Source organism: Adiantum capillus-veneris, chromosome 9, assembly GCF_014529385.1.
Source record: "Adiantum capillus-veneris isolate H3 chromosome 9, ASM1452938v2, whole genome shotgun sequence".
Classification (NCBI taxonomy): Eukaryota; Viridiplantae; Streptophyta; class Polypodiopsida; order Polypodiales; family Pteridaceae; genus Adiantum; species Adiantum capillus-veneris.
The window spans coordinates 162,983,065-163,007,340 of NC_140939.1; the positions used below are offsets into that span (position 1 = coordinate 162,983,065).

At 40.6% G+C, this 24,276-nt stretch overlaps 1 protein-coding gene and 1 pseudogene across 1 annotated transcript; both read left to right on the forward strand.

Moving 5' to 3' along the window:
- The first annotated feature begins 225 nt into the window (after positions 1–225).
- Positions 226–1,999, forward strand: LOC147451507 (uncharacterized; annotated as a pseudogene).
- A 1,758-nt stretch (positions 2,000–3,757) lies between these two features.
- Positions 3,758–7,559, forward strand: LOC147451508 (pentatricopeptide repeat-containing protein At3g53360, mitochondrial-like). The gene has a single exon (XM_086520398.1). The coding sequence runs from the start codon at positions 4,070–4,072 to the stop codon at positions 6,089–6,091; it is 2,022 nt and encodes a 673-aa protein (XP_086376524.1). The 5' UTR covers positions 3,758–4,069; the 3' UTR covers positions 6,092–7,559.
- Positions 7,560–24,276: the final 16,717 nt, after the last annotated feature.

Genomic DNA, 24,276 nt, shown 5'->3' on the forward strand with positions numbered 1-24,276 from the left:
AATAGAGCATGGGAGAAACGCATTGACCTTATCCACCATATCATAGAGCGTCATGGTCTTATCGTCGATGTTCATTGTAGAGCCACGGGGAGACCAAAGGGTAGTCAAGGCTAATGAATCACAGTACCATAGATAAGCCAAAACGCGGTTTCAAAGCATTGAGGCTCGCATAAAACTTGCCCGAAAGAAGCATTTAAAATATCTCAATGCAAATGGTGAGAAGAGATGGCGCTTAAGATCTTCCTTCCAAAAGATGGCATACGAAGAATGGTTTGCGAACCATGTGCAAGATGAAATGACAAAGTGGGAGAGTGACATGCCAACTCGAGTTGCAAAGATGAAAACAAATATTGCAAAAGGATACAAGAGGATGGTAAGAGATGCTCTCATTCTTTGCTTCAATGCTTTCATAATCATGTCTTATGTATAAAATTCTAAGTTTAAGATTGTTTGCATGCTTAAATGTCTCTCTAGTCAAGAAAATACAAGAATAACAAACATGAGGAAGACAAAGAAAAGGAGATGGATTTAGAACATGAGGATAATGCTCTCTCACTACTAAGAGTATGGAGAGTGAAGATGAATATACATCACAAATGGAGGATGAGGAACATCCCCAAACCATATCTCCGGTAATTTGCTAAGTATTGGTTGTTTTATTACTTTGTACCCATAAATTGTCACGGCTTTATTTTCAATTTTTAACTTTTTTGTTTTGTTTTCTTTCTATTCCATTAAGCAAAATGAGGTGATCATGTCGCCAATGAAAAATGGTAAAGGCAAAATCCAAATACATATAGACATTTCTTCTCCAAGTGGGAGTATTTATGCGCATGACCTCTTGATGGGCTCAAACACGCCACGGTATGCCCTCTTCCATATAATGGTTCATTTCCTTTTTGACATAGTATGTAATGAGTGACCTATGTTTAATAGATCTTCTAAGGGTATTCCCATCCAATTTTGCTCATCAGATATGGACTTGAGATAACAGATGATGCCAAACTTGCAAGTGAAATTACAAGCAAGAGGGCAAGTTCACGTGCACTCAATTTCTTTGGCATGTAAGTGTTTCTTGTTAGAGTTGATTTTTGATTGAATGGTTTACGAATATGTAGCATAATAAGGCCATGACTTTGTAGGTGGATGGAGCATATTTTTGAAGAGGAGTCTCTCAATCATGTTTAGTTCATTGATAGCTTGTGGTTGTATTTTGTTCAAACCTTGCCTAGTGAGAGGGCAATGGGAAACTACTATGGCAGAGTCGACCTTTCCAATCGCATGTTCACTTTTTTTTCGATTGTAGATGAGTATGGAGATGCTACTAATGGATGATTGATTTATATGTGTTTACCTCAACTTTTACATATATTGTGCAAATGCCTTTTGACAGAGGCCATTGGACGCTTGTTGTATTTTTCAATTGCCATGTATGGCATGCGTCTCGCTTACAAAAAAACAAGAGTGCAATTTTGCTCTTTGACTCTCTTGCCTTGCGAGAAATTGATCGGTATATTACCCCCTTGAAGAGGTATGTGTAGTTCTCCTCTACATTGTTGTGGTGTCGGTTTAGGGTTCAAATAAGATAGTGATATTTTGTGCTTTTAGAGTTTTGCAGTATTTTGGATCTTATACATCACATCTAGGTTTCAAAAAAGAGCTTTTAGATTTGGAAAATTGTCATGTTAGAACAATGGAGGTATATGTGGTATTGTGTTGAGAAAAATTTTGATGATTTGGCTTCTATACAAGTTTTGTACGTGGCATTTTTTTCTTTATGTTTAGATGCCAAAGCAAGCAAATACTAAGGATTGTGGTTACTACATCAGGCTTATCATGAAGTTATTGATCAAAGGTGGTGTGAATAATCGCACACCAAAAAAGTGGGTAAGTATATCGTGAGCTTGTGCTTTTGGTGATACTTATTACTAGAATGGATTATGATTCTAAAATGTGTCAATAGAATACTAGCGAGATACCGATGGAGAAGAAGCGGTAGATTTACAACCTTTTTTTGTTTTTGTAAAGCTGCAACCTCACTATGCATGGTTGCCCAATCATCATTAGGGATTCTACCTGTACACACGACCACAATAAATAAAAGTAGTGATACACACCTCAATAAATGGCAAAAAATTAAGGTTGAGCCTACCTTCAATGCGTTGTTGACAGGACAACATTTGAACCTCCTTCAAAATCATAAAGAACCGAAACATGATTTGATCAAGCATGGTAGTTCTCTCCCTTTGATACCTTTCCTTAGATAATGACATTTGTGCAACATGACGAGAGCTACCGATATCAAACAAATCCTCAGCACAACATTTCACAATCGATGGATGCACTGGCAAATGATAGAGACACTTCTACTACCCATGACATGGCCATCATGATTAGGGTAAATCTAAATAGTAACCTCATCTTTATCAACACTGCTTTGCACTTGAACTTTGAATGGACAACCACATTTTTTTTATGTTCTAATTCTCTTCTTCTCTGAACCGTGGCGCTCTGGCTTTCCACCTCTATGACAAATGTAGTCAATCACAAGAGTTGTAGAATGATGCTTCCTTGCATATCGCGCCATAACTAATCTTACTTTGTACTCAATCATTAGTTGCTCTAGTTGAAAATCCAAATTGGTTTTGAATGTACTTATTACATAAGATGGAACCGTGTTAAGATCAAACTTGCATTGAGACGCCATGTTAGTCTCCTTTTGATGGGTACATCCACAAGAGTTGACAAAATATTTGACGTAGGATATGGGAATCCCATAGCGACGGGTATCAATGCACCATGTGGACTTCAATGTATCAAGTGTATTGGCAAGATCTCTATGACAAGATGAGCCATCTATGTGGTGCCCACCCTCAACAATGGTTTGCCAATCCTCCACACACACAATTCTCATGGATGGCTTGAGTTTGAGACAAATACAAAGTGAACCATTTTCTTCTTCTCTTAAGCAAAATGTCTCTTTCATTTTCCGTCACTTCTTAAGATCAAGCATCCCTCTATGATCAATCATTTTTGAGTGTATGCGAAGACATGGAGATATCCTCATTGAGTGATGTGATCAATTAAACTATATGCATCTATATCAAATGAGCAGTACTTGAAAGATATACGTTGAGCACATCCACTGACATGGAGTCCTCAACATTGGCATTAGCAGGGTCCTGTTCATTTTGTGTATGTTCGTGTGCATTATCTTCTTCTTCACTTGAGCTAGTATAGGAGCTTCCCTGGATGCCAAAGTCGTCATCCGCATCATCCGTTTCAACATACCACTACATGACCACAATAGAGAAGAGTGGAAGGGGGAAAGAAAAAAGGGAATAAGTATTCAGTTGAGGTGTAATTAGGATGAGAGAAGGAAAAAAACACACCACATCCCACCCAAATTTACAAAACAGCCCGATTTTACCATTTTTGAACATAAGTTCTTCTTGTGCTTGATGTCTCACACTACCTCCAAAATGATCATAATGTGAGGCTGTGAGCATATTCTTGCATTTAATGACCACATTTTTTCACTTTTCAGGTTCTTACTTCCAAAAGCGATATTATTCTATCATCATTTATTAGCCTCGTTCCTCTCCCTCACTTGACTTTACCAATTTTTTTGAATCTACTATTTTTCTCGAATTTACTAATCGTCGTTCGCGAAAATCGACGGCCCGCATGCCCTCCATTTTTGACTCTTTTTTGTCCCCCCCCTTGATTCCCTCCATTTAACTGCGTGCCATATAGTGGATTTGAGCTACAAAGTTCAACTGCCTCTGGGTTCTTTTACCACCCTCCCGCAGCACCTCTCACTGCGACCTCAAAATAGCAGCTCACAGCATGCGACCATGGGTGCTATGTGGCAGTCAGACGGCCCGTCTGCAGACGACCGCTCTAAACACTTACCCCCTAAAATTGAAGGATTTTACTCTACTTTGCTTCAAAGTTTGCAGGGATTTCTGTCTAGCACTGTGGCACTCAAACACTCATTACTCAAATTCGCTGTTTGTGAAGAAAAATTGTTGTTCACAGAGCAGCTCCAAATCCCCTGGTAACAGTAATGAGACTTCTGTTTATAACCTCACTAAAAGCCTGTGCTAAGAAGAAGGATTTGTACCAAGGCAGTAGGATACATGCTGATATTCGTGCTAGTGGGTTACTTCAGAAGGACCCTTACTTAGGGAACATGTTGGTCAGTATGTATGCCAAGTGCGGTGCACTTGTCAATGCACAACAAGTCATTGATGAGCTTCCTGTCCGGGATGTCGTCGCTTGGAATGCACTTATTGCAGGGTATGCCCAACATGGGCATGGCAAAGAAGCTCTAGATTGCTTTCATCAGATGCAAAGGGAGGGCCTCTCTCCAGATGCATTCACCTATTCTTGCATCTTGAAGGCATGTGGCATCATGCAAGACGTTGACATGGGCAAACAAATTCATGATGCGATTGTCAGTCAGGGGCTGTTGAGAGACAATATAATACTCGGCAATGCTTTGTTCCACATGTACATCAAATGTGGTGTACTTTTGAAAGCACAAGAAGTTTTTGATGAGCTCCATGTGCGGGATGTAATCTCTTGGACTGCTCTTATTGCAGGGTATGTCCAACGAGGACAGGGCAAGAAAGCTCTGGACTGTTTTCAGCGAATGTGGAGTGGGGGGGTCTCTCCAAATGAGGTCACATATGCTTGTATTTTGAAGGCATGCGGGATTATGCAATATGGTAGCATAGGCAGTCAAATTCATGATATGATTGTTAGTCAGGGGCAGTTGAAAAAAAATGTCATGCTTGAAAATGCTTTGTTCCACATGTATGCCAAATGTGGTGTACTTTTGAAAGCACGAAAAGTTTTTGATGGGCTTCCTGTACAGGATGTGATTTCTTGGAATGCACTTATTGCAGGATATGCCCGACAGGGTCAGGGCCAGGAAGCTCTGGACTCTTTTCAGCGAATGCGGAGCGAGGGATACTCTCCAGATGGGGTCACATATGCTTGCATTTTAAAGGCATGCGGCGTTATGCAAGATGTTGACATGGGAAAACAAGTTCACGATGATATTGTTAGCCAGGGGCTGCTGAAAAATGACATTGTGCTTGGCAATGCTTTGGTTGACATGTATGCCAAATGTGGCGTACCTTTGAAAGCACACGAAGTTTGTGATGCACTTTCTGTACGGAATGCGGTCTCTTGGAATGCATTGATTGCAGGATATGCCCAACAGGGGCAGGGCCAGGAAGCTTTAGATTGTTTCCAACGAATGCAGAGGGAGGGCTTCTCTCCGGATGCGGTCACATATGCTTGCATTTTAAAGGCATGCAGCATTAAACAAGATGTTGAAACGGGCATACAAATTCATGATGTGATTATTAGTCAAGGGTTGTTGAAAAGCAATGTCGTGCTCGGCAATGCTTTAGTCGACATGTATGCCAAATGTGGTGTACCTTTGAAAGCACGAACAGTTTTTGACACGCTTCGTGTTCTGGATGCAGTGTCTTGGAATGCGCTTATTGCAGGGTATGCCCAACAAGGGCATGTCCACGAAGCTCTGAGCTGTTTTCTGCGTATGCGGAGTGAGGGCTTCTCTCCAAACGTGGTCTCTTGGAATGCGCTCATAGGAGGATATGCCCAACAAGGGCTGGCCAAGGAAGCTCTCGACTGCTTTCGATGGATGGAACAGGAGGGCATCTCGCCAAATGCAATCACTTTTATTAATATGCTAAATGCATGCAGTCACTCAGGTCTAGTGGTTGAGGGCCAAATGTACTTTGATAACACGAGGAAAAACTATGGTATTGCACCAAACGAAGTCCACTACACTTGCATGGTTGATCTTTTTGGACGTGCAAGGCTTTTTGACAAAGCTATGAGAGTAATTAGGATGATGCCACCGCTTGATCATCCTCCATTTTGGTCCGCTCTTTTAGGTGCTTGTCAAGAATGGGGAAATGTGAAGCTTAGAAGGTTTGCCTTTGAGCTTGCAGTACAACTAGACCAATCTGATGCAGTAGCGTATGTCCTTATGAGTAATATTTATGCAGCTGCTGGCATGCAGGAGGAGGCAGAATTGTTGAACACATGAAAATAAGAAAATGCCGTTTGGAAGTAGCCAGGATGTAGCTGCTGGGTTGATGTGTGGAAATATATTTGTTGGGGATACCAATCATACACAAGGCAGACAAATTTATGTGAAATTGCAAGATGTTGAGCTTAAAGTGAATGATGGATACTCCCCAAATTTGCTCTCACAATTTTTTTCCCTCGATTCCAATTTTTTTTCTTTGTCAGTGCAATCGTAATACACCACAACAGATTTATTTACCCGTCTCGAGGTACATGTGGGTATGTGGGGATTGCCATGCTGCTACCGCACTAATGTCAAAAATAGAGAAGCATAAAGTAATAGTGAAAGGTGAAGACCGCCTGCACGTTTTGAAAGCAGGAAAGTGCTATTACTATGACTATCAGCAGTGAATGAATGCTCCAGGAAAACGAGGATGCATTTCATTTCTAAACAGGATGCTTTCTGATTGTCCTCTTGATGGGAGAATGATAAGGTGGTTGGAGTAGGGAAGCTTTTTGTGGTGACATTCAGTAGCAAAGAACGTTCCGGAAAATTTGCTAGGTTTGCTTTCTTCTGCACATGTCTTCTGGATGGGGGAATAATAAGGTTTTAGCTGAAGTGCAACTCTAATTGGTAAATCATGTTGATCACACTATATTTGAAAATTGTGAAAGCAAGGTAAAGTGGCCATTGTAGGTGAGGAGGCTTGACGAGATAAATAGATTTTGTGATGTTCAGTGCCGGGAAAACCGTAATTTATGCCTTTCAAGAATGGTTCTTTTGTGCCTGAGAGTTATGTATGTATGAGAGGTGGGTGTTAAGACTTTTCGCTAAGGCCAAATGTGACCTTTGTCCATTGAAAGGGCAGGGTAAGCTGGGGCAGGAGGGAGGGAGAGAAAAAGGCAGTGCTACGTTTGTCCATAGATCCCCTTGTTAATCTAGATGTGAGGTGCGCCAGGCTCATACCGGAGAAGGGAACAACCAGAATGGCGTGGGCAGGGCGAGGTAAGAGGTAATTGCTCTCGCTCAGGCTCTGGAGGATGTATGCTGCTGGAGATTTGAGGTTATGGCTTCCCTTATAGGTCACATGTTTGAGAGTACTTTTGTTGATTTTAATCTACAGGTCTATGAAGTGAAGCTGGCTTAAATTCACCTTATTGCATACTCGGGAGTACTAGTCCCATCCAAGCATCAATAAGCAGCAGGAAGTCCTGCTAAATGACTCCACCAAAGTGCTATCTGAGTGGGTTGATGCATTGGTGCCCAAGTGAGAGAGTTCTCTGAGGTAAAGGCCCCAAAGTTTATGAAGCCGCGCTAGGATTGTGTTGATGCACTCCCTTAAAGCGATGTATGCATCATCTGGTTATGCAGGCCAAAGTTTCTTGAGCTTTGTTGTTCTTTCCCTACTTGTTGCCAAGTGTACTATCTCCACATAACTGCATGCTAAGCTAGCCAATACAGATTTTTGTGTTTTGTTTAAACCCCCTCCCCCTTTGCAAGTTCTGCCAATTGTATATTTATCCTGTACATCCTCTCCCACTCATGGGTCCCTCTATTCAGTGCTCTCCTACTACCACTCAAGAGCTTGCTTCGTCCACCAGCGCTCACCCTCCCCCTCCACAAAAAAAGGGGAGGAGACTGTAAAGTTGGATAATGGGCCTTTGAATAGATGTACCCATGAGAAGGATGCTACCACATGCATATATCTTACTTCTTAGTATATACTATGTAACTATATAATATATTATTATACTATATCTATCTAATATGTAATATATCTAATAGTTTAACATACAACATAATGGTATGCTGATGAAAGGGAAAGCCTGAAACCTTCTCTAAGCTCTAATTATACACAAGATCCTCTCATCTTCCATCATTGCTATCACCTACTTGCTACACACACATATATAAATGTTGACAAAGAACTGTAAGGAGATATAAAAGGTTTAAAACATGGAATTAAGATAACTTACACATACGACCTCCGAATTTAGACCCGATCGTTTTGGACAGACCATAATTATTAAAAAACTTGATAATGCTCTTAACTTTAGAATTAAAGCCTTAGTGAACATAAATTTTATTGAGAAAAGAAATTGAGGTACATCACATCTTTAGCCTTAAGCTTACGACATTGTTTGATGAGATGATCATTTGCCCTACATTAATGACATCTCTTCTTCTTCTTGCCTTTATCACTAGATTTCTCAAAAAATTGGATGTTTGAAGAAGCAGTAGGTTGCACAGTGAGATATGTTTCCTCCATGTTGGAAGATTCTGACAAGAAAATGTTGAAAGGACTTTTAAACTCTTGTAATAGAAAGTGATTATACTTATCTGCCAAAAAGCAGTTAAATATTTGTCTACTTGTATGTATGAAGAATTCAGGGCGATGAGTTTTCAAATTGTATCCTAATCTGCTTTTGAAGCAGTTCAGCCCTTTTACATATAAGACCATTAGTTAGGGTATAAAAAGCAATGTTTGTAAAGTTTTGGGGGATCATTATTCTTAATGAAAGCAAGCAAATAAGGTTCTCTCTGTATGTCCTTTGTCGACTCTTCCTATTGTGTCTTTGCCTATTTGCACTGCATCGCGCGATCATTATACTGAAATTCTAAGAACACCATTGTGTTAGCCTCGAAGAGTTCTATGCATGAACATCAATATTGCAAGCGTATCGCGAGATTCGAGCATCTACTCCCATGACCTTTCAGGTGATATATCTCTCGTTTTGAATGTCACTTCACGTATTTGACTGTTAAATCCGAATCCTAGCACCTCAAAGCACCTGTTAGGCGAATTAAACTCCAGATTTAGTGACCTGAAATTTGCACATGTAAAAAATTACTTTTTTTTAGAGTGCAAATTTAGGACTTGATGGTCAAAAGTGCTTCTGACCTTGCAAGAATCGTGCCTACTAAGTTAGGTGTTGTTTGGAGTTGATTTAAATTTGCATGTTTATGCGTGAATGAATCATTGAGAGAAAGACCAGGTTTTTCGTAATTATAGCGCACGTAGATAGATTTGACGGAGGGTATTGTGTTCCGATGAGAGATTGACACCCTCTAGTCGAGTCACTTGCTTTTTAAGATTGACATTATAGTCTTGGGTCTGTCTCTTTGTGGAGATGTGATAGGTGGTGATAGTGACATACCCAGAGATTGACGCCGTTGTCGAAGAATGAGTTCCTATTCTAGTGTGGGTACATACAAAACCGGCAAAGTTACTTGAGCTAAGCTAATTAGATAAAATATATTAGGAGTAGACATCGAGGTATCCTTGACCTTTGTGTTTTATGAGGCAAGTTTCTCGCCATAAAAATGATAAAGAAATAGGGTAGAGTGTTGAGAGTAAGTGTGAAGCTTGGTGTGTACCTCTGTTAGTTGCAAGAGCAGCGGAGTTTGCACTAGGCTAGAAAACGTAAGAAAACATAAATTTCAAGGTTTTGTGTAGTAAGTTCTTGATTTGAGTTGATTTTTCTGCAAGAGCCAAGTGACATGGTGTTGATAAGGTCCTAAACATATTGACTCCAACTTACAAGATCAAAATAGGATACATGCCATCCATTGTGGTTAATAGAAGGAGATAGAAGCACAAGAGTTGAAAAAAGAAGAAAAATAGAGCACATATGGATAATTATTTTTAAAAAAGCGCAATTTTTCTAAAAGACAATTCCAGAAGTCAAAACTTTGAATCTTGCCTGAGCACATGTATTCATTGGATTCTTGGAAGCTAGTTTGTGCTAGAAAATTGTATACTTGATTAGGGAAACTCACACACACAAAGATTTGAGCTGAAAAGAAGCGTGATGAGAGCACAATGGATTGTGGATACAATCAAGATTGACCAAAAGTGGATGTGTAACATTGCTTGATACTGCTAAGTACAATTCAATTGTAGAAACCGAATTGGACTTAAGGGAAGGAAGGAAAGAAAAAAATAACATTTTTTTCCTAACCATCTGCTATAGGGATCAAAACTTGATAAAACTTGGGAAAAAGGTGATTCCTAACCCAAGAAAGAAAACACTCAAATCAAAAGTGAGTTTGGATAAATAGTTTGAGTGTGAGGTCAAATCCTAGCTCTGAAACTTGGAAAAATTGCTAAAATTGGGATTAAATTCAATCTAGTTGTTCAAACACTGTGAAACTTGGTGAGTGTACTTTTTTAAGAGGGCAAAACATTGGAATTGGAAAAAACTGCAAAAAGTTGCCAAAAGAAAGAGTAGAAGAAAAAAGTATAATTTTTTTCTTGACTACCTGTTGGAGAGAGAATTTTTTGTCAAGATTTGGATGACAAGGAGACCTTGATGCAAGGATTACCCCTATAAAGTCAAAATTGAAATTTGGATTTTTTGCACTAGAATAAACCAAGTCCTAGTCAAAAAGCGATAGAAAATTGGTTAAGTGCATGCCAAAGACCATCATAAAGCAATAAAATTGGAATTGAGGCATGATTGCAATCACAACTGTGTGTTGCAAGCCTATGAAAAATATGGAGTGAAAATCAGGTCATAAACTGATAGACAAGAAAAAAAGCGCAATTTTTTTCTCCAGAGTCAGAAATTTCCATTTTTTATACATTCTCATACAATGGCTGAATTCTAAAGCCCACCTATGGATATGTGGAGCTTCTAAATGTGAAAGCCTTACAAAAGAGGAATATAAGGGGAGAGGTCATTTGAAGATTCTAATTATATACTTGAATCATTCCCAAAAGAGATAATGGAACCCATGGACTGGACTCAAATTTTGGCCACCTTAGAGATGTGTGTCAATGAAATCACCCCGACAGAGTTTTGTGAAGAGAATGGTCTCGACTTTATTCCATTTTGCATTCTAAACGGGCTTCAAGAACAAGACGATCGTGAAGGAAAAACGGATGATGATGCAACACGAGAGCTAGAGACTAGTGTACAATGTTTGCATATCCAAGACAAAATTTCTATTAGGGATTTTACCATGGATAATTACATGGAAAATACTCTAGCCGAGAGGAGAAAATAGGAAAATATTTCTTATTCGATGCTTGTCAGAGGATATGATTACATAAAGGACAAGATGTCAAGGAAAATTTCTACATTCCCTCAAAAGAATAGTATAGCACGTAAGAAGAAAAAAGCCACTAGGCCACCCAAGGACATATCTAAGGCAGTTGATGACTTTGGTGAGCCTAGATAGACAAAAGTTGAGACAAGGAAAAAGTATCACGAGTTGAAACAGACCTTGAAAGAGGTGTGGATGATGGAGATGGAAAGTGAGGACGAGAAAAAATTAGAGAAGGATGGATTAAGTGTACCCTCCCACTAAAAAAAGTACATTATTTTAGTACCACAACATTCTTGTTGAGTAGCCCATTAGAAAAAAGGCACAGCCAAGGAAATATTATGGTGAACCTAAGGATGCTAAGAAGATATATCTAGCAAAGCCAGGTGAAGAGCCCAAGCCGGCTTATATTGCTACCGATCTATCTTCTGATGAAGAAAAGCTATTGATCAAGATGCTCAAGGAGTATAAGGATGTGTTTGCCTGGTCTTATAAGGACTTTAAAGGGGTTGATCCTGCAATTTGTTAGCATACAATTCCTCTTAAGCCAGATGTTGAGCCAAACAGACAACATCCATATACTTACAATGAACCTTTGCAAAGAAGGTCAAGAAAGAGATTGATAAGTTGAAGGAAGCTGCATTCATTTTTGAGATAGAGGGCATTGATTGGGTACTTCAAATTGTTGTAGTGCCCAAAAAGAATTGTAAGTTGAGAGTACACATGAATCTCAAAATGGTGAACACAGTTACTATTCAAGATAACTATCCTCTTTCCATTACATATCATGTTTTTGGAATGAGTAGCTGACAAGTAAGCATACAGCTTCTTAGATGGATTTTTCAGGTTGTAACAAATTGGCTATTAAATCAAAATATTAGCATAAGACAACTTTTGCTACCGAGTGGGGAATTTTTGCATATTGTGCAATGCCATTTTAATTGACAAATGCACCTGCTACCTTTTAAAGGTTGATGGACCATGCTTTCAGGGAGTACTTGTGTGTATCTTTAGAGATCTATATGGATGATTTGTGTGTACATTCAAATGCTACGTGAAGACCATATGGGAAATCTAAAAAAAGTATTCAAGAAATGTCACACATATAGGATTTGCCTTCGGAGAAGTGTGTTTTCATGCTTAAGCAAGGCAAGATCCTAGGACATATCATATCAGCAAACAGAATATCCATGAATATGGAGAAAATCAAGGTAATTGTGAAAATTCCATGTCCGAAAACATTTAGAGAGGCTCAATCCTTTATGGGACATTGTGGATATTACAAAAAATATATCTACATGTATGTTGTAATTGCCAAACTTCTTTATAGCTTGATAGTGGTGTTTGAATGGACAAAAGACTATAAGGATTCATTTCAAAAATTAAAGCAAGCATTGGTATCAACACCTATTAGTAAGGTAGTGGATTGGAATAAGATTTTCCATGTGTATGTTGATGCCTCTGCTTTTGCTATTGGATGTATTTTGGCACAACGAGGAGAAGACAATATTGATTTTCCAATTTGCTATGCTAGTTGCCAAATAAATAGTGGTGCATGAAATTACACAACCAATGAGAAAGAAGGATTGGGAATGGTCTATGCAATGAAGAAATTCATGCATTACCTTCTTGCAAATCAATTCATCTTTTTTGATGATCATCAAGTGTTGTTGTATCTTGTTAACAAGCCATGCAACAGAGGTAGAATAGTAAGGTGGTGCATCATCTTGCTAGAATTCTATTTTACGATTGTGGTAAAGAAGGGTACTACCCATCAGAGGGCTAATCACCTTTCTAGACTTGTAAACGGTGAGCATCCAAAGGGAATTGAAGATGATTTGCCAGATGCATATGTATTTAACATTGAAATTGTGCCTAGATGGAATGAGTGCATAATTTTTCTTTTATCCATAGGACAACTGACGATAGATAAAGAGAAAAAAACTAACAGGAAACTTGTTGAGCAAAGAAGTCGTTTTCAACTGCTTAGTGGAAGATTGTATCATAGAGATTTTGGCATGTTAAGGTTATGTATTGAAGCCTCTCATATCCCTTTATATTTGATGGAAGAACATGCCAATACGGGATGGGTACACCATGGGAAGACTCGTACCTATCTACAAAGTTTGATGAGAATGGGAGTCATAGAGAGAGAGAGAGAGAGAGAGAGAGAGAGAGAGAGAGAGAGAGAGAGAGAGAGAGAGAGAGTAAACACTTGTAGCATTCAATAATATAGTCACTTTTGCATGGCATAACTCATACACAAAAAGGAGGGGTATATATACAAAAGGTTTGACAGACAATATCCGGCAGCTCTCATCTCCAGGTGGCTTTCAAAGTAGCCAAACATACATATATATTATGTGTCACTTGAGAGCTTGCACTAGGTGTAGGAGTTCCCATGCCCACCTTAAATCCTCCCCTTGGACATGTAATACATAATGAAAACCCATTTATCCACACAGGATGATGTTATCCACTAAGGACGACAAGAACTATCCACAAAGAAGGTCCATTTCTACCTCCCCTTGAACTAGAGAAGGTAGAAATGGATCTTCAAAGTATATATGTAACAAAAAAAACCTCCCATTCTTTCCCTGCTTCTTCTTGTTTGACTACATGAATTGCTCATTTCATCGGCTTCTTGCCTTTATTGTTTTTGTCTGTTGTTACCTTGATCCTTTGAATAACACATAGAAAGAGGATGCCCCTTCTTACTGCAATTGCTATAAAATTTATTAACATGACAATCCTTAGATACATGTCCCATTTTACCATAGTCATAGCACTCTCGAACGTTAAAAGATGATGTAAAATCTATGGAAGATTCGCCTCCCCTTGCAAAAAAGCTGTTTTTTGTCGGTGTAGATGAAATTTTCTATTTCTTTTCCTCTGCCTGAAGCGAGCTTACCACATCTTGAAGTTCTGGAGTTGTGTGCTCTTTTACCGCATGTGTCGGAGGCTGGGACTTGCCGAACATTGTATGCGAGCCACGAATGGCTGCAAGCACACAACCAGACTATTCTAGTAAGCTCAAAGGGGGGCAATGGTGTGTCTGTCATAAAATCTAATATCTAACCAACCCAAATGATTTTCTCATATTAAATTGATCATTTATTGTGGGAAAATAAATAGGAACAAGGGTTAGGATATAGGCATGTTCTTATAGATCTATCTCAACACGGGGCCAATGGTATAGGGGCCCAAATGAAAGATGGTCCATCAAAGCACAAGGCTAACCAATGGAGCATAAAAACCTTAGGGTTAGCTTCATCAAAGACTCCAATAGTTTGTGTTAAAAGTCCTTTGACCTTAGGTAAGCTAGGGTTGTGCTTGAGGTGGGAACCCGGCCCAAGCTTGAGGTGCTTGACATGCTAGGGACTGAGATGCTTGAAGTAATTTATGATTGAGATGCTTGAGGTGCTTGACATGCTAGGGACTGAGATGCTTGAAGTAATTTATGATTGAGATGCTTGAGGTGCTTGTAATGATTGAGATGCTAGGGCTATACTTGAGGTGAGAACCCAACCCAAGCTTGAGGGGCTTAAGGGCCAATCTTGTGGTGAGAACTAGCCCAAGATTGAGGGGCTTGAGGTGGCACAAAAGTCAAAAGTAAATCCCTACAAGGAGGGGGCGAGCCATGCAAGAAGGGGGGGTGGTTGCTTCACCACTCTCTCTCCCAAAGGGCACCCCTTGCCCAAGAGGCAAGTAGGACACATGTCAAGGCCCTAGCTAGGTTACCCTCATGGTGTGCCTAAAGCCTATTGGTTGGCCTTCCAAGGGTTCCAATGATAATTTAGTGGATTTAATTAATTGTTTTAGTATTTACCAAGCCCTCTCTCTCAATGGGGAAAGGGGGACACTTGTCCCAAGGCTACCCTTGTTGCTTGGTATGACTCTTGCTTGTGATTGGCTAGGCGTGGAGGGGTCCAATGAGCTTCAAACATGAGCTACAAGGGGGGGTCAACCAAAGAAAGTAGGGGGCCAGTTTGAGGGCTATACTCTCCCACACACACTCTCATTGTGTGAAGTGAAAAGTGCAAGAGTGTTACCATATACATGTGGTAGTGATGTGTGTGAACACACTAGGACCGCCGTGCATTGTATACACGCCCATCACTCTAGGGCTATCTATCTTTCCATTTGCACACTAAGTAACACACTCTCTATTGTGTGCCTTGAGCTTCCTTCGTCTTCTCCAAGTTGTGTGTGTTTCTCTGCAACCCTAATTCCAACAATTGGTATCAGAGCAGGTCACGTCCTCCCGAACTTAGTTGCCAGCTGCTCCAGCACACGCCTTCTCACTTTCTCCGATTTCAAAATTTTGATTTGGGCTCATTTTGGCCTCCATTTCCACTACAGGCAGTACTGCACAAGCTATTTCTTCATTTTGTGCAAAATTTCTGTCAGTGTCGTTTTCTGCATAACAGGTGCCTTATAGTCTTCTACGGTTTGTGCTATATAGCACAAGTTGTTCCCGCTCCGTTTCTTTTGGGGCAGTTTTCACATCAGGTGCAGCATTTACCATGGCTGACAACAACAACACAGATGTGTTCAAGATGTTTGCTGCTGAGGACGGGTTGGATGGGGACAACTACCCTATGTGGGCTTATATGATGCAACATGTTCTTGTGTCAAAGTGTGTCTGGAACATTGTGCAGGGCATTGATGTACGCCCTGGTTTTGAGGATGTAGGTGATGTTGAGGATGTTGCAGGTCTTGCTACAAGGATTGCAGCTGTTAGAGTTGTTTTGCCTATGGTAGAACAAGCTCGTTGGGATGTTAAGGATGCGCAGGCTCATGCATTGATTGCATTGTCTGTGAAGCGCACCATTGTTCCTCACATCCGTTCAGCAAAATCTGCAAAACAGGTTTGGGATATTCTAGCAGGTCTTTATGCAAGTCGCAATGAGGCTAAAATTGCTTTGCTGCATAAAGAGCTGGAGTCAAAGATTATGCATGAGGAAGATGATATGGACACTTTCCTTGCTAGTATCAAGGATATCAATGAGCAACTTATTTCTGCAACTGAAGTTATTTCAGACAATTCCCTTGTGCAGACTGTTCTTGATGCCACTTGCAGACTTATGACCCAAGGAAATCCAGAAGTTGTCAAGTTTGATGCATTATGCACATTGCTGTTGCAAGAGTCACTTTCAAGAAAAAACAGGACTAGATAGCGTGCAGTTGAACAAGCTTTTATTGCTTCTCAAAGAAAGGGTGGTAACAGCAATGCAGCCACTTCTTATGGTTCTGCTGCAAGTGGCAAAAATTATGTTCCTAATGCTTCTGCTGGCAGCACGTCGTCTGGCAATTCTGGTGATAAGGGCAAAAAGAAGATGCGTTGCCATTATTGTAAAGCTAATGATCACTTGATCAAGTCGTGTCCTAAGTTGAAGGCCAAAGAGGCTAAGAAGAAAGAGGGTGGTTCCACTGCAAATGCTCGTTCCACTACAACTGCAGCCATTGTTGAGTCTTCTCTGAAAGGAGACTGTGATGCTGATGTTGATGCAAAATGGTATTTTAGTGCAGAGTGCACTTACAATCCTGTTGTCCATGATGCATGCTTGTCAGTTGTTGCAGATTCACATGTGTGGTATTTCGATAGTGGTGCTACAAAGCACATTACCTCACATCGTGAATTGTTTCCCTCTCTCGAGTTTGTCCCTCATGGGAATTCTGTCACTTGTGCCAATAATGCCTCTTATCCAGTTCAGGGAGTTGGAAAGATTGTGCTTATTGCTGCTAATGGTAGTCCTTCACACTTGTTGATGCACTTTATGTACCTGGGATCAAGAAGAATCTCTTGTCTGTATCCGCACTTGCTAGACCTGGACTTGTAATAAAATTTGTGGATGACAGATGTACAGTTCATGATCTCAGTTTTGGTGATGAAATTGTTGCATCTGGGCTTTTGTGCCGTGGGCTGTATAAGCTCACTTTGTATGACAAGTGTGGACAAAATTTTGCAAATGTTGTTGCACATTCAAGGGCTATTTCAGATGCAAAACTTTGGCATGCACGTTTTGGTCATCTAAATTTTGCCAGTTTGCTGCGTTTGCAAAAATCTGATATGGTTGCTTCTTTGCCGCCTCTTGAAGCACCTATCAAACATGTTTGTGAAGGCTGTATTTTGGGTAAGATGTAGCGTTCTAAATTTCCAAAGGATGGTTTAGTTCGGGCCACATGCAGGTTGCAGCTTGTGCATAGTGATGTTTGTGCGCCCATGCAAACTCCGTCCTTGGGCAATTACCTGTACTTCGTGACTTTCGTTGATGATTACTCCAGGCATGCATGTGTATTTCCGCTTAAAGCGAAGTCCAAAGTTTTTATGTGCTTCAAACAATTTCTGGCTATGGCTGAAAATGTCTCGAAATGTACTATGGGCACCCTCCGTTCCGATCGAGGGGGGGAGTATATGTCTCATGAATTTAATGCATTTCTGGCTAGTCGTGGGGTAAAACACCAATGTACAGCGCCTTATATACCTCAGCAAAATGGTGTTGCTGAGAGGAAAAACAGGTCACTGACGGAAATGGCACGATGTACGGTCAAAAGTCAAGCTTTGCCGCATTCTTTTTGGCTTGAGGCCATCATGTGTGCCACTTATGTACTTAACAGGTGTCCTACGAAAGCTTTGCAGTCTATTACTCCATATGAAGCATGGCATGATAGAAAGCCTTCTATTGAGCACATGCGTGTTTTTGGCTTTTTGGCATATGCTTTGGTGCCACAAGTACAACGCAGAAATTGGATGATAAGGCTGTCAAATGTATTTTTGTTGGTTATAGTGCTGAAAGCAAAGGTTACAGGTTGTATCATCCGCAAACAAAATGTATTCTGGTTTCTCCGGATGTAGTGTTTGTGGAAGATTCTGTTTAGCCCTTGCTGTCATGTACTAGAGACAATAATGTAAGCTCACAGGACATTTATGACACTTTGTTGCCTCTTTTCAGTGGTGGAAATACGAATGTAAGTTCCAATGAGGCAAATGTACAGCCTATGAGGGTTTTTGAAAATGTTTTAGATCAGCCTATTACTGATGCAGATGTACATGATGTACTTGATGAGGAAAGGGCTGAAAATGAGTAGGCTAGAGGTATGCCAAAATGGCTGGTGCACACTTTGCGTGACAGTAAATTGGATGCACCTTTCTCTAGTCGTACTCGGTCAGGCTCCCGCCATGCATCTTATGCATCAGATTGTTATGCTTTGGCTGTGTCTAGTTTACATGATGTTGAGGAGCCTCTGTCTTTTGATGAAGCATAGAATTTAGAAAATTGGATGGCTGCCATGCAATCAGAATATGATGCACTTATAGAAAATGACACATGGACTTTATGTGATTTGCCTGCTGGCAAAAAGGCCATTGGTACGAAGTGGGTTTACAAGTTGAAACTCAAGTCGGACGGTGAGATTGATCGCCATAAGGCTCGACTTGTTGCAAAGGGTTATGCACATCAAAAAGGCATATATTATGAAGAGACTTTTGCTCCCACTTATCGTATGACTACTGTGCGTTTTCTATGTGCATTGGTAGCTCATTTTGGTTGGGATGTACATCAATCAAATATTGTTACTTCTTTCTGACATATTTGAGGAAGTTTATGTAACGCAGCCTCGCGGTTTTGTCATAAAAGGACAAGAGGACAAAGTGTGCAGATGTAAGAAGGCTTTGATGGGTTGAAGCAATCTCCTCGTGATTGGTATGAGAAAGCTGACACTCATTTGGTCAAACAAGGCTTTCGTAATAGTCCAACAGAAAGCACATTGTATGTACAGCGTGAGGGTGATGTACTTCTCATTGTGGTTCTTTATGTTGATGACTTGTTGATCACTAGACCAAATGAGAGACATATTGCTGAATTTAAGGCTGATTTGAATGTTACTTTCAAGATGAAAGATTTGGGGCTGTTGCATCATTACTTGGGTATACAGTTTAAGCAGTGTGATGGTGGTATTGCCTTGTGTCAGAAAAGTTACATAGAGACATTGCTATGTAGGTTTGGACTTGAGGATTGCAAACCTATTGCCACTCCCATGGAAACAGGTTTGAAGTTAAGTCTACATGATGCTGGCAATCCTGCTGATGTCACTCTTTATCGAACTGCTGTTGGCTGCCTCATTTATGTATGCAACACAAGGCCGGATATTTCATGCTTGATAGTTCATGTATATCATGGTTGAGCAAGAAGCAGCCTACTGTGGCCACTTTGAGTTGCTAGGCTGAGTATAGGGCAGTCTTCACAGCTACGGTTGAGTGTGTATGGCTCAAACGCCTTATGGCTGATTTGGGTGTTGGACAGGACACTGCCAACACTATCTACACTGACAGTCAGAGTGCATTGGCAGTTGCGAGGAACCCAGTTTTTCATGCTCACACAAAGCACATTGAGGTGCATTACCACTATGTTAGGGAGAGGCTCTCAGCAGGAGAGATCAACTTGGCTTATGTGCCAACACAGGACAACCTTGCAGATCTTTTCACAAAGGCATTGTCTCGTGAGAAGCTTGAAGCTTTCCGCAAAGCTTTGGGCTTACTCCCCTTTGTGGACTGATCCTGTCCTCAGGGCATGGCACTTCCCTTTACTCATGTGCCAGCTCTCTTTCACCGCATCACTCCAGGGGGGGATTTGTTACCATATACATGTGGTAGTGATTGTGTGTGAACACACTAGGACTGTCGGGGCAATTTTTCCCTCTTTAGGAGGTTTTTTCCCCCGTGCATTGTATATACGTCCATCACTCTAGGGCTATCTATCTTTCCATTTGCACACTAAGTAACACACTCTCTATTGTGTGCCTTGAGCTTCCTTCATCTTCTCCAAGCTGTGTGTGTTTCTCTGCAACCCTAATTCCAACAAAGAACGCCCTCTCCTTCTCCAAGCAAGTAGAGAGGTTGAGAGCCTACACCAACACTCTTGGCTATGGAATGTAAATCCAACCAAGAGCCATGCTTCAATGCTTAAGCTTGCCATCTTCATTACTATGCTATTATGTATGCTAGAAAAAAGAGTGATGATAAGCGAGGAACTAATTTTTTCTCCTGTGAAATGTTTCTTCTTCCTCTTCTGTACCCTCATTCCCTGCTAGCTCTCTCCACCTTCTAAGGTGTTTGAGATCTTGGGACTGAGGCTTGAGATAGTTAATTCTTTCCACAAAGTTTATGTTATGCCCGTGATGCATGAATCTTTCCATCTTCATTGCATCACCTAGGTCATAAGGAACTCAAAGATTGTATTGTAACAAGCCTCTCTTGATGGGAGAAACCATAATACAAATGCCTATTGGAGGGAGGACCGGCTCCACATAAATCCGGTTTTCAACTGTTGTCATGTTCTCTAAACTCTCTCTCTCTTGCAAAAGTATTGTTCATGCCAAGTTAACTAAATGCTATGTTTATGTTGCTACCGTCAATTATGTTCACCCACTATGCTCACAAAATAATTTCACAAAAGTACTCTCTCTAATTTTCACTGCTCTTAAGTTAATAGGCCAATTCCATTACATTGGTATCCGAGTGTTTGGTTTTTCTTTTCTTGCTTAAGAAGAGAGGTCCTTAAGTAGCCTATAAATGGTTGATTTTGTTCATTATATTATGGTAAGTGGGACTGGGATCTATTGTCGGTTTTGTTGAGCCCACTATGTGGGATATGGTGCACACCTCCGGAGATTTGGACTTAATAATGGAGTCTTTTTAGACTTTCCTACGGCTTTACCATTATTGAGCCATAAGAAGTCCAAAAGGAGCTAGCCCTCGGCAATTCTGCAATATTAGACCCACACCACTACTCTCTATAATTAACCACTTTGAGCCGTGGGTGTAGATACTTAAGAGCCAATTTTCAAAGGCTAAGAGGAGTGGTAAGTAAGGTTTTGAATTGCCAAAGCATACACTAAGTACGTATACAAATTTTGTTAAGGTGGCTGACAATAACCAAGAGAGTAGAATGAACATTGATAGCTTTGATTTTTCACATGAAGGTGCTAATGATGATGCCCCCATGTTTGTTATTTATCTCGTTACTAGGTTGCAACAAGCTATGGGCAACCCTGCTTTGCAAGCCAAACTTACTCAACAACTTCGCGCTTATGGGATTTCCTTTCCTCTCCAAGAGGAGAGAGAGCTTAGAAGGCCTCTTGAAGAGACCCCCAAAAGAAGACTCTCTCCCATACGAGAGGAGGAATCCAAAGAGCAAGAAAGCAATGAAACTTTAAGTTCCTCTGAAGATGTGGCTTCATGAAGACGGTGGTCTAGACGATCGCCAACTCCTCCCAAGAGGAAAATATCAACACACATTACTTTTCCTCATCACCCCAAAAGGGAAGAGAGGAAACAAAAGAAGAAAAGGTCAAGAAAGAGGTCACCCTCTTCACCTTACTCCTCTTCCGATGAAAGCTATGGCTATTCTCCTAGAGAATACACGAGGGGAGGACATCACAAATCATACCCTGCATGGCGAGGGTCACAAAAGCTAAATAAGTTCAAAGAGGGAGGAAAGAGTATCTCTTTTCTCACCTATGAAGGCACCTTTGGTGCTACTAGCAAAGTTTTGGCCTTCATCCAACAATTTGATGCGGCCTTTGGAGATGAGGGCTTCATAGAGTCCTCCAAGCTACACCATGTAGCTATGCACTTCCAAAAATCAGCTCTTCAGTGGTGGGCTAGCCTTCGTGGCAAGACGAATCCCCAAAGACATAAAAAAATCTACGAGTTTCCATCATGAAGCAATTCCTTGCAAGCGATGCAAAGGACAAAGTGCTTACCGAATGGCACAACTTGAAGCTTCTCTCTCATTAATCTATCTACAAGTATATAGACAAGTTTTGGGATTTACAATTCAAGGCTACTGTTTTTCAAAAGATAGACTTTTCCAAGAAAGAGCAACAGTTTTGTGCGGGATTACCTAAAGAGATGGCCGAGTATGTCAACTCTCAACGGTCTAGTTCTATCACTGAAGTAATCCACCACACCATGGTTTCTTCGTACATCAACTTCCAACAAGGGGCTAGACGAAATGTCAAGCCCATGGAGACAAAGGTGATGCCAATGGGAAAACCATTGCCCAAAATTCTTCCCAAGGCACTTCCAATAACAACAACAACAACAACAACAATCGGTCCAAGGAGAAGGGAGTTTACAGAGGCAAAAACAAACTCTCTCCTGAAGAGCTTGAAGATTTTTGCAAGGACCATAAGTGTTTTATGTGTGGGGAGCAAGGACATGGTTATCGTTCTTGCCCCAAGAAGAATGTTTGGAATGAGACTCCAAGAGCTCCTACCACCAAAGCTCCAAAAGAGGATGCTCATTGCAAAGGTGCACCTCTCTCCTATGCTTGGGGAAAGGTAAGAGAGCATGATGCCTTCATCTTGTTTGACCCTGGCTTTGCTCACAACTTCATATCAACGGACTTGGCCACCAAGTTGGGCATTCAATCCTTTGAGATGGGAGATGTTGTAACGGCCGACACTAATTTCAAGGGACAACGAACCTCTGTTACTCCCTTGATTGGGAAGTTGAGGCTCCATCTCCGAAGCTATATCGACAAAGAATACTTTTTGATCTCTCGTCTCCAACACGAGGATGCTATCCTAGGGGCGCCATGGTTTGATCGCATGGCTGCCAACAACCTGGAGTTCCCTGAATGGAGAATCTACTTCACCTACAAGGGAAAAAACATGTATATAGTGTGGCCATACTATACCACTTGTAAATCCTCCTGTTTTTGATAAATCAATGAAGACCTCAATTGTTGTGTACATGATTTTTGTCAAAGAGTCCCTAAAAGATCCTAATGTTTTATTAAATGTAAATGGTAGGAATCAAGAAGAGTTAGGCTTGTCTAATTTTCTAAAAGGATTCCAAGATGTGTTCATCGATGATATCCCTATGGACTTACCTCCAAAACGAGGGGATGATGACCATCACATTGAGCTCCTTCCAAGAATCTCACCGCCTAACAAGCCTCCTTATCGAGTTTCTCAAGCTCAACAAGAGGAGATCATGAGGCAAGTACATGAATTGGTAGACAAAGGGACGGTGAGGCCTAGCTCCTCTCCCTTTTGTTCTCCAATCCTTTTAGTGCAAAAGAAAGAAGGAACATACCGTATGTGTGTGGACTATCGAGCACTAAACCATATCACTATCAAAAACAGATTTCCCGTGCCTCGGGTAGAAGATTTGTTTGATAATCTACAAGGCTCTACCTACTTCAATAGGATTGACCTTAAAAGTGGCTATCATCAAATAAGGATAGTGGATGAAGATATCCTAAAGACGGCGTTTCGCACAATGTTTGGTCTTTATGAATATCTAGTCATGCCTTTTAGCTTGACTAATGCACCAATGGAGAAAGTTCTTATACCTTACCACAAATTCACTGGAGTGTTCTTTGATGATATCATCAACTATTCCAAGTCTTTGGAGGACATAAGAAACATCTCCAAGTGATTTTTCAAGCATTGAGGGAGAACAATCTTTTTCTCAACCAAAAGAAAAACAAATTTTTCCTTCAAGAGATTCAATACCTAGGTCATATTATCTCTCAAGATGGTATCCGTATGGATCCATCAAAGTTAGAGGTAATAAAAGCATGGCCTAATCCAAGGAATCTACATGAGCTAAGAAGATTTATTGGTATGTGCGCATACTATAGACGCTTCATAGCAAAATTGTCTCAAATAGCAGGACCATTACATGACTTAACAAACAAGAACGTTGAGTATGTATGGACTGCTAAGGAGCAAAATGCTTTTGATAAGCTCAAAGAAAAGCTTACCTCCCAACAAGTCGTCATGGTTCCGGATCTCTCAAATCTATTTGAGGTCCAATGTGATCCTTGTGGTGATTGCCTTGGAGCAGTTTTTCTTCAAGAAGGGCATGCCATAGCATATGAGAGCCAACGGCTCAATACGGATGAACGAGTCTTGGGAATTTATGAGAAAGAGCTTTTAGTTGCTCTACATGCCCTAGACACATGGAAGCACTACTTATTGGGGACTCCATTTATTCTACGAACCGAGTCTCAAGTATTTCATGACGCAAACCAAGCTTCCGATAAACAAATGAGGTGGGAATTTTTTCTTTTGCAATTTAATTTCCATATTTCTCACATTGTTGGTAAGCACAATCAAGTGGCCGATGCACTTTCACG

What these genes read in the sequence shown, in the direction of transcription:
- LOC147451508 (XM_086520398.1), top strand. Translation starts at nt 4,070, where the DNA reads ATGAGACTTCTGTTTATAACCTCACTAAAAGCCTGTGCTAAGAAGAAG.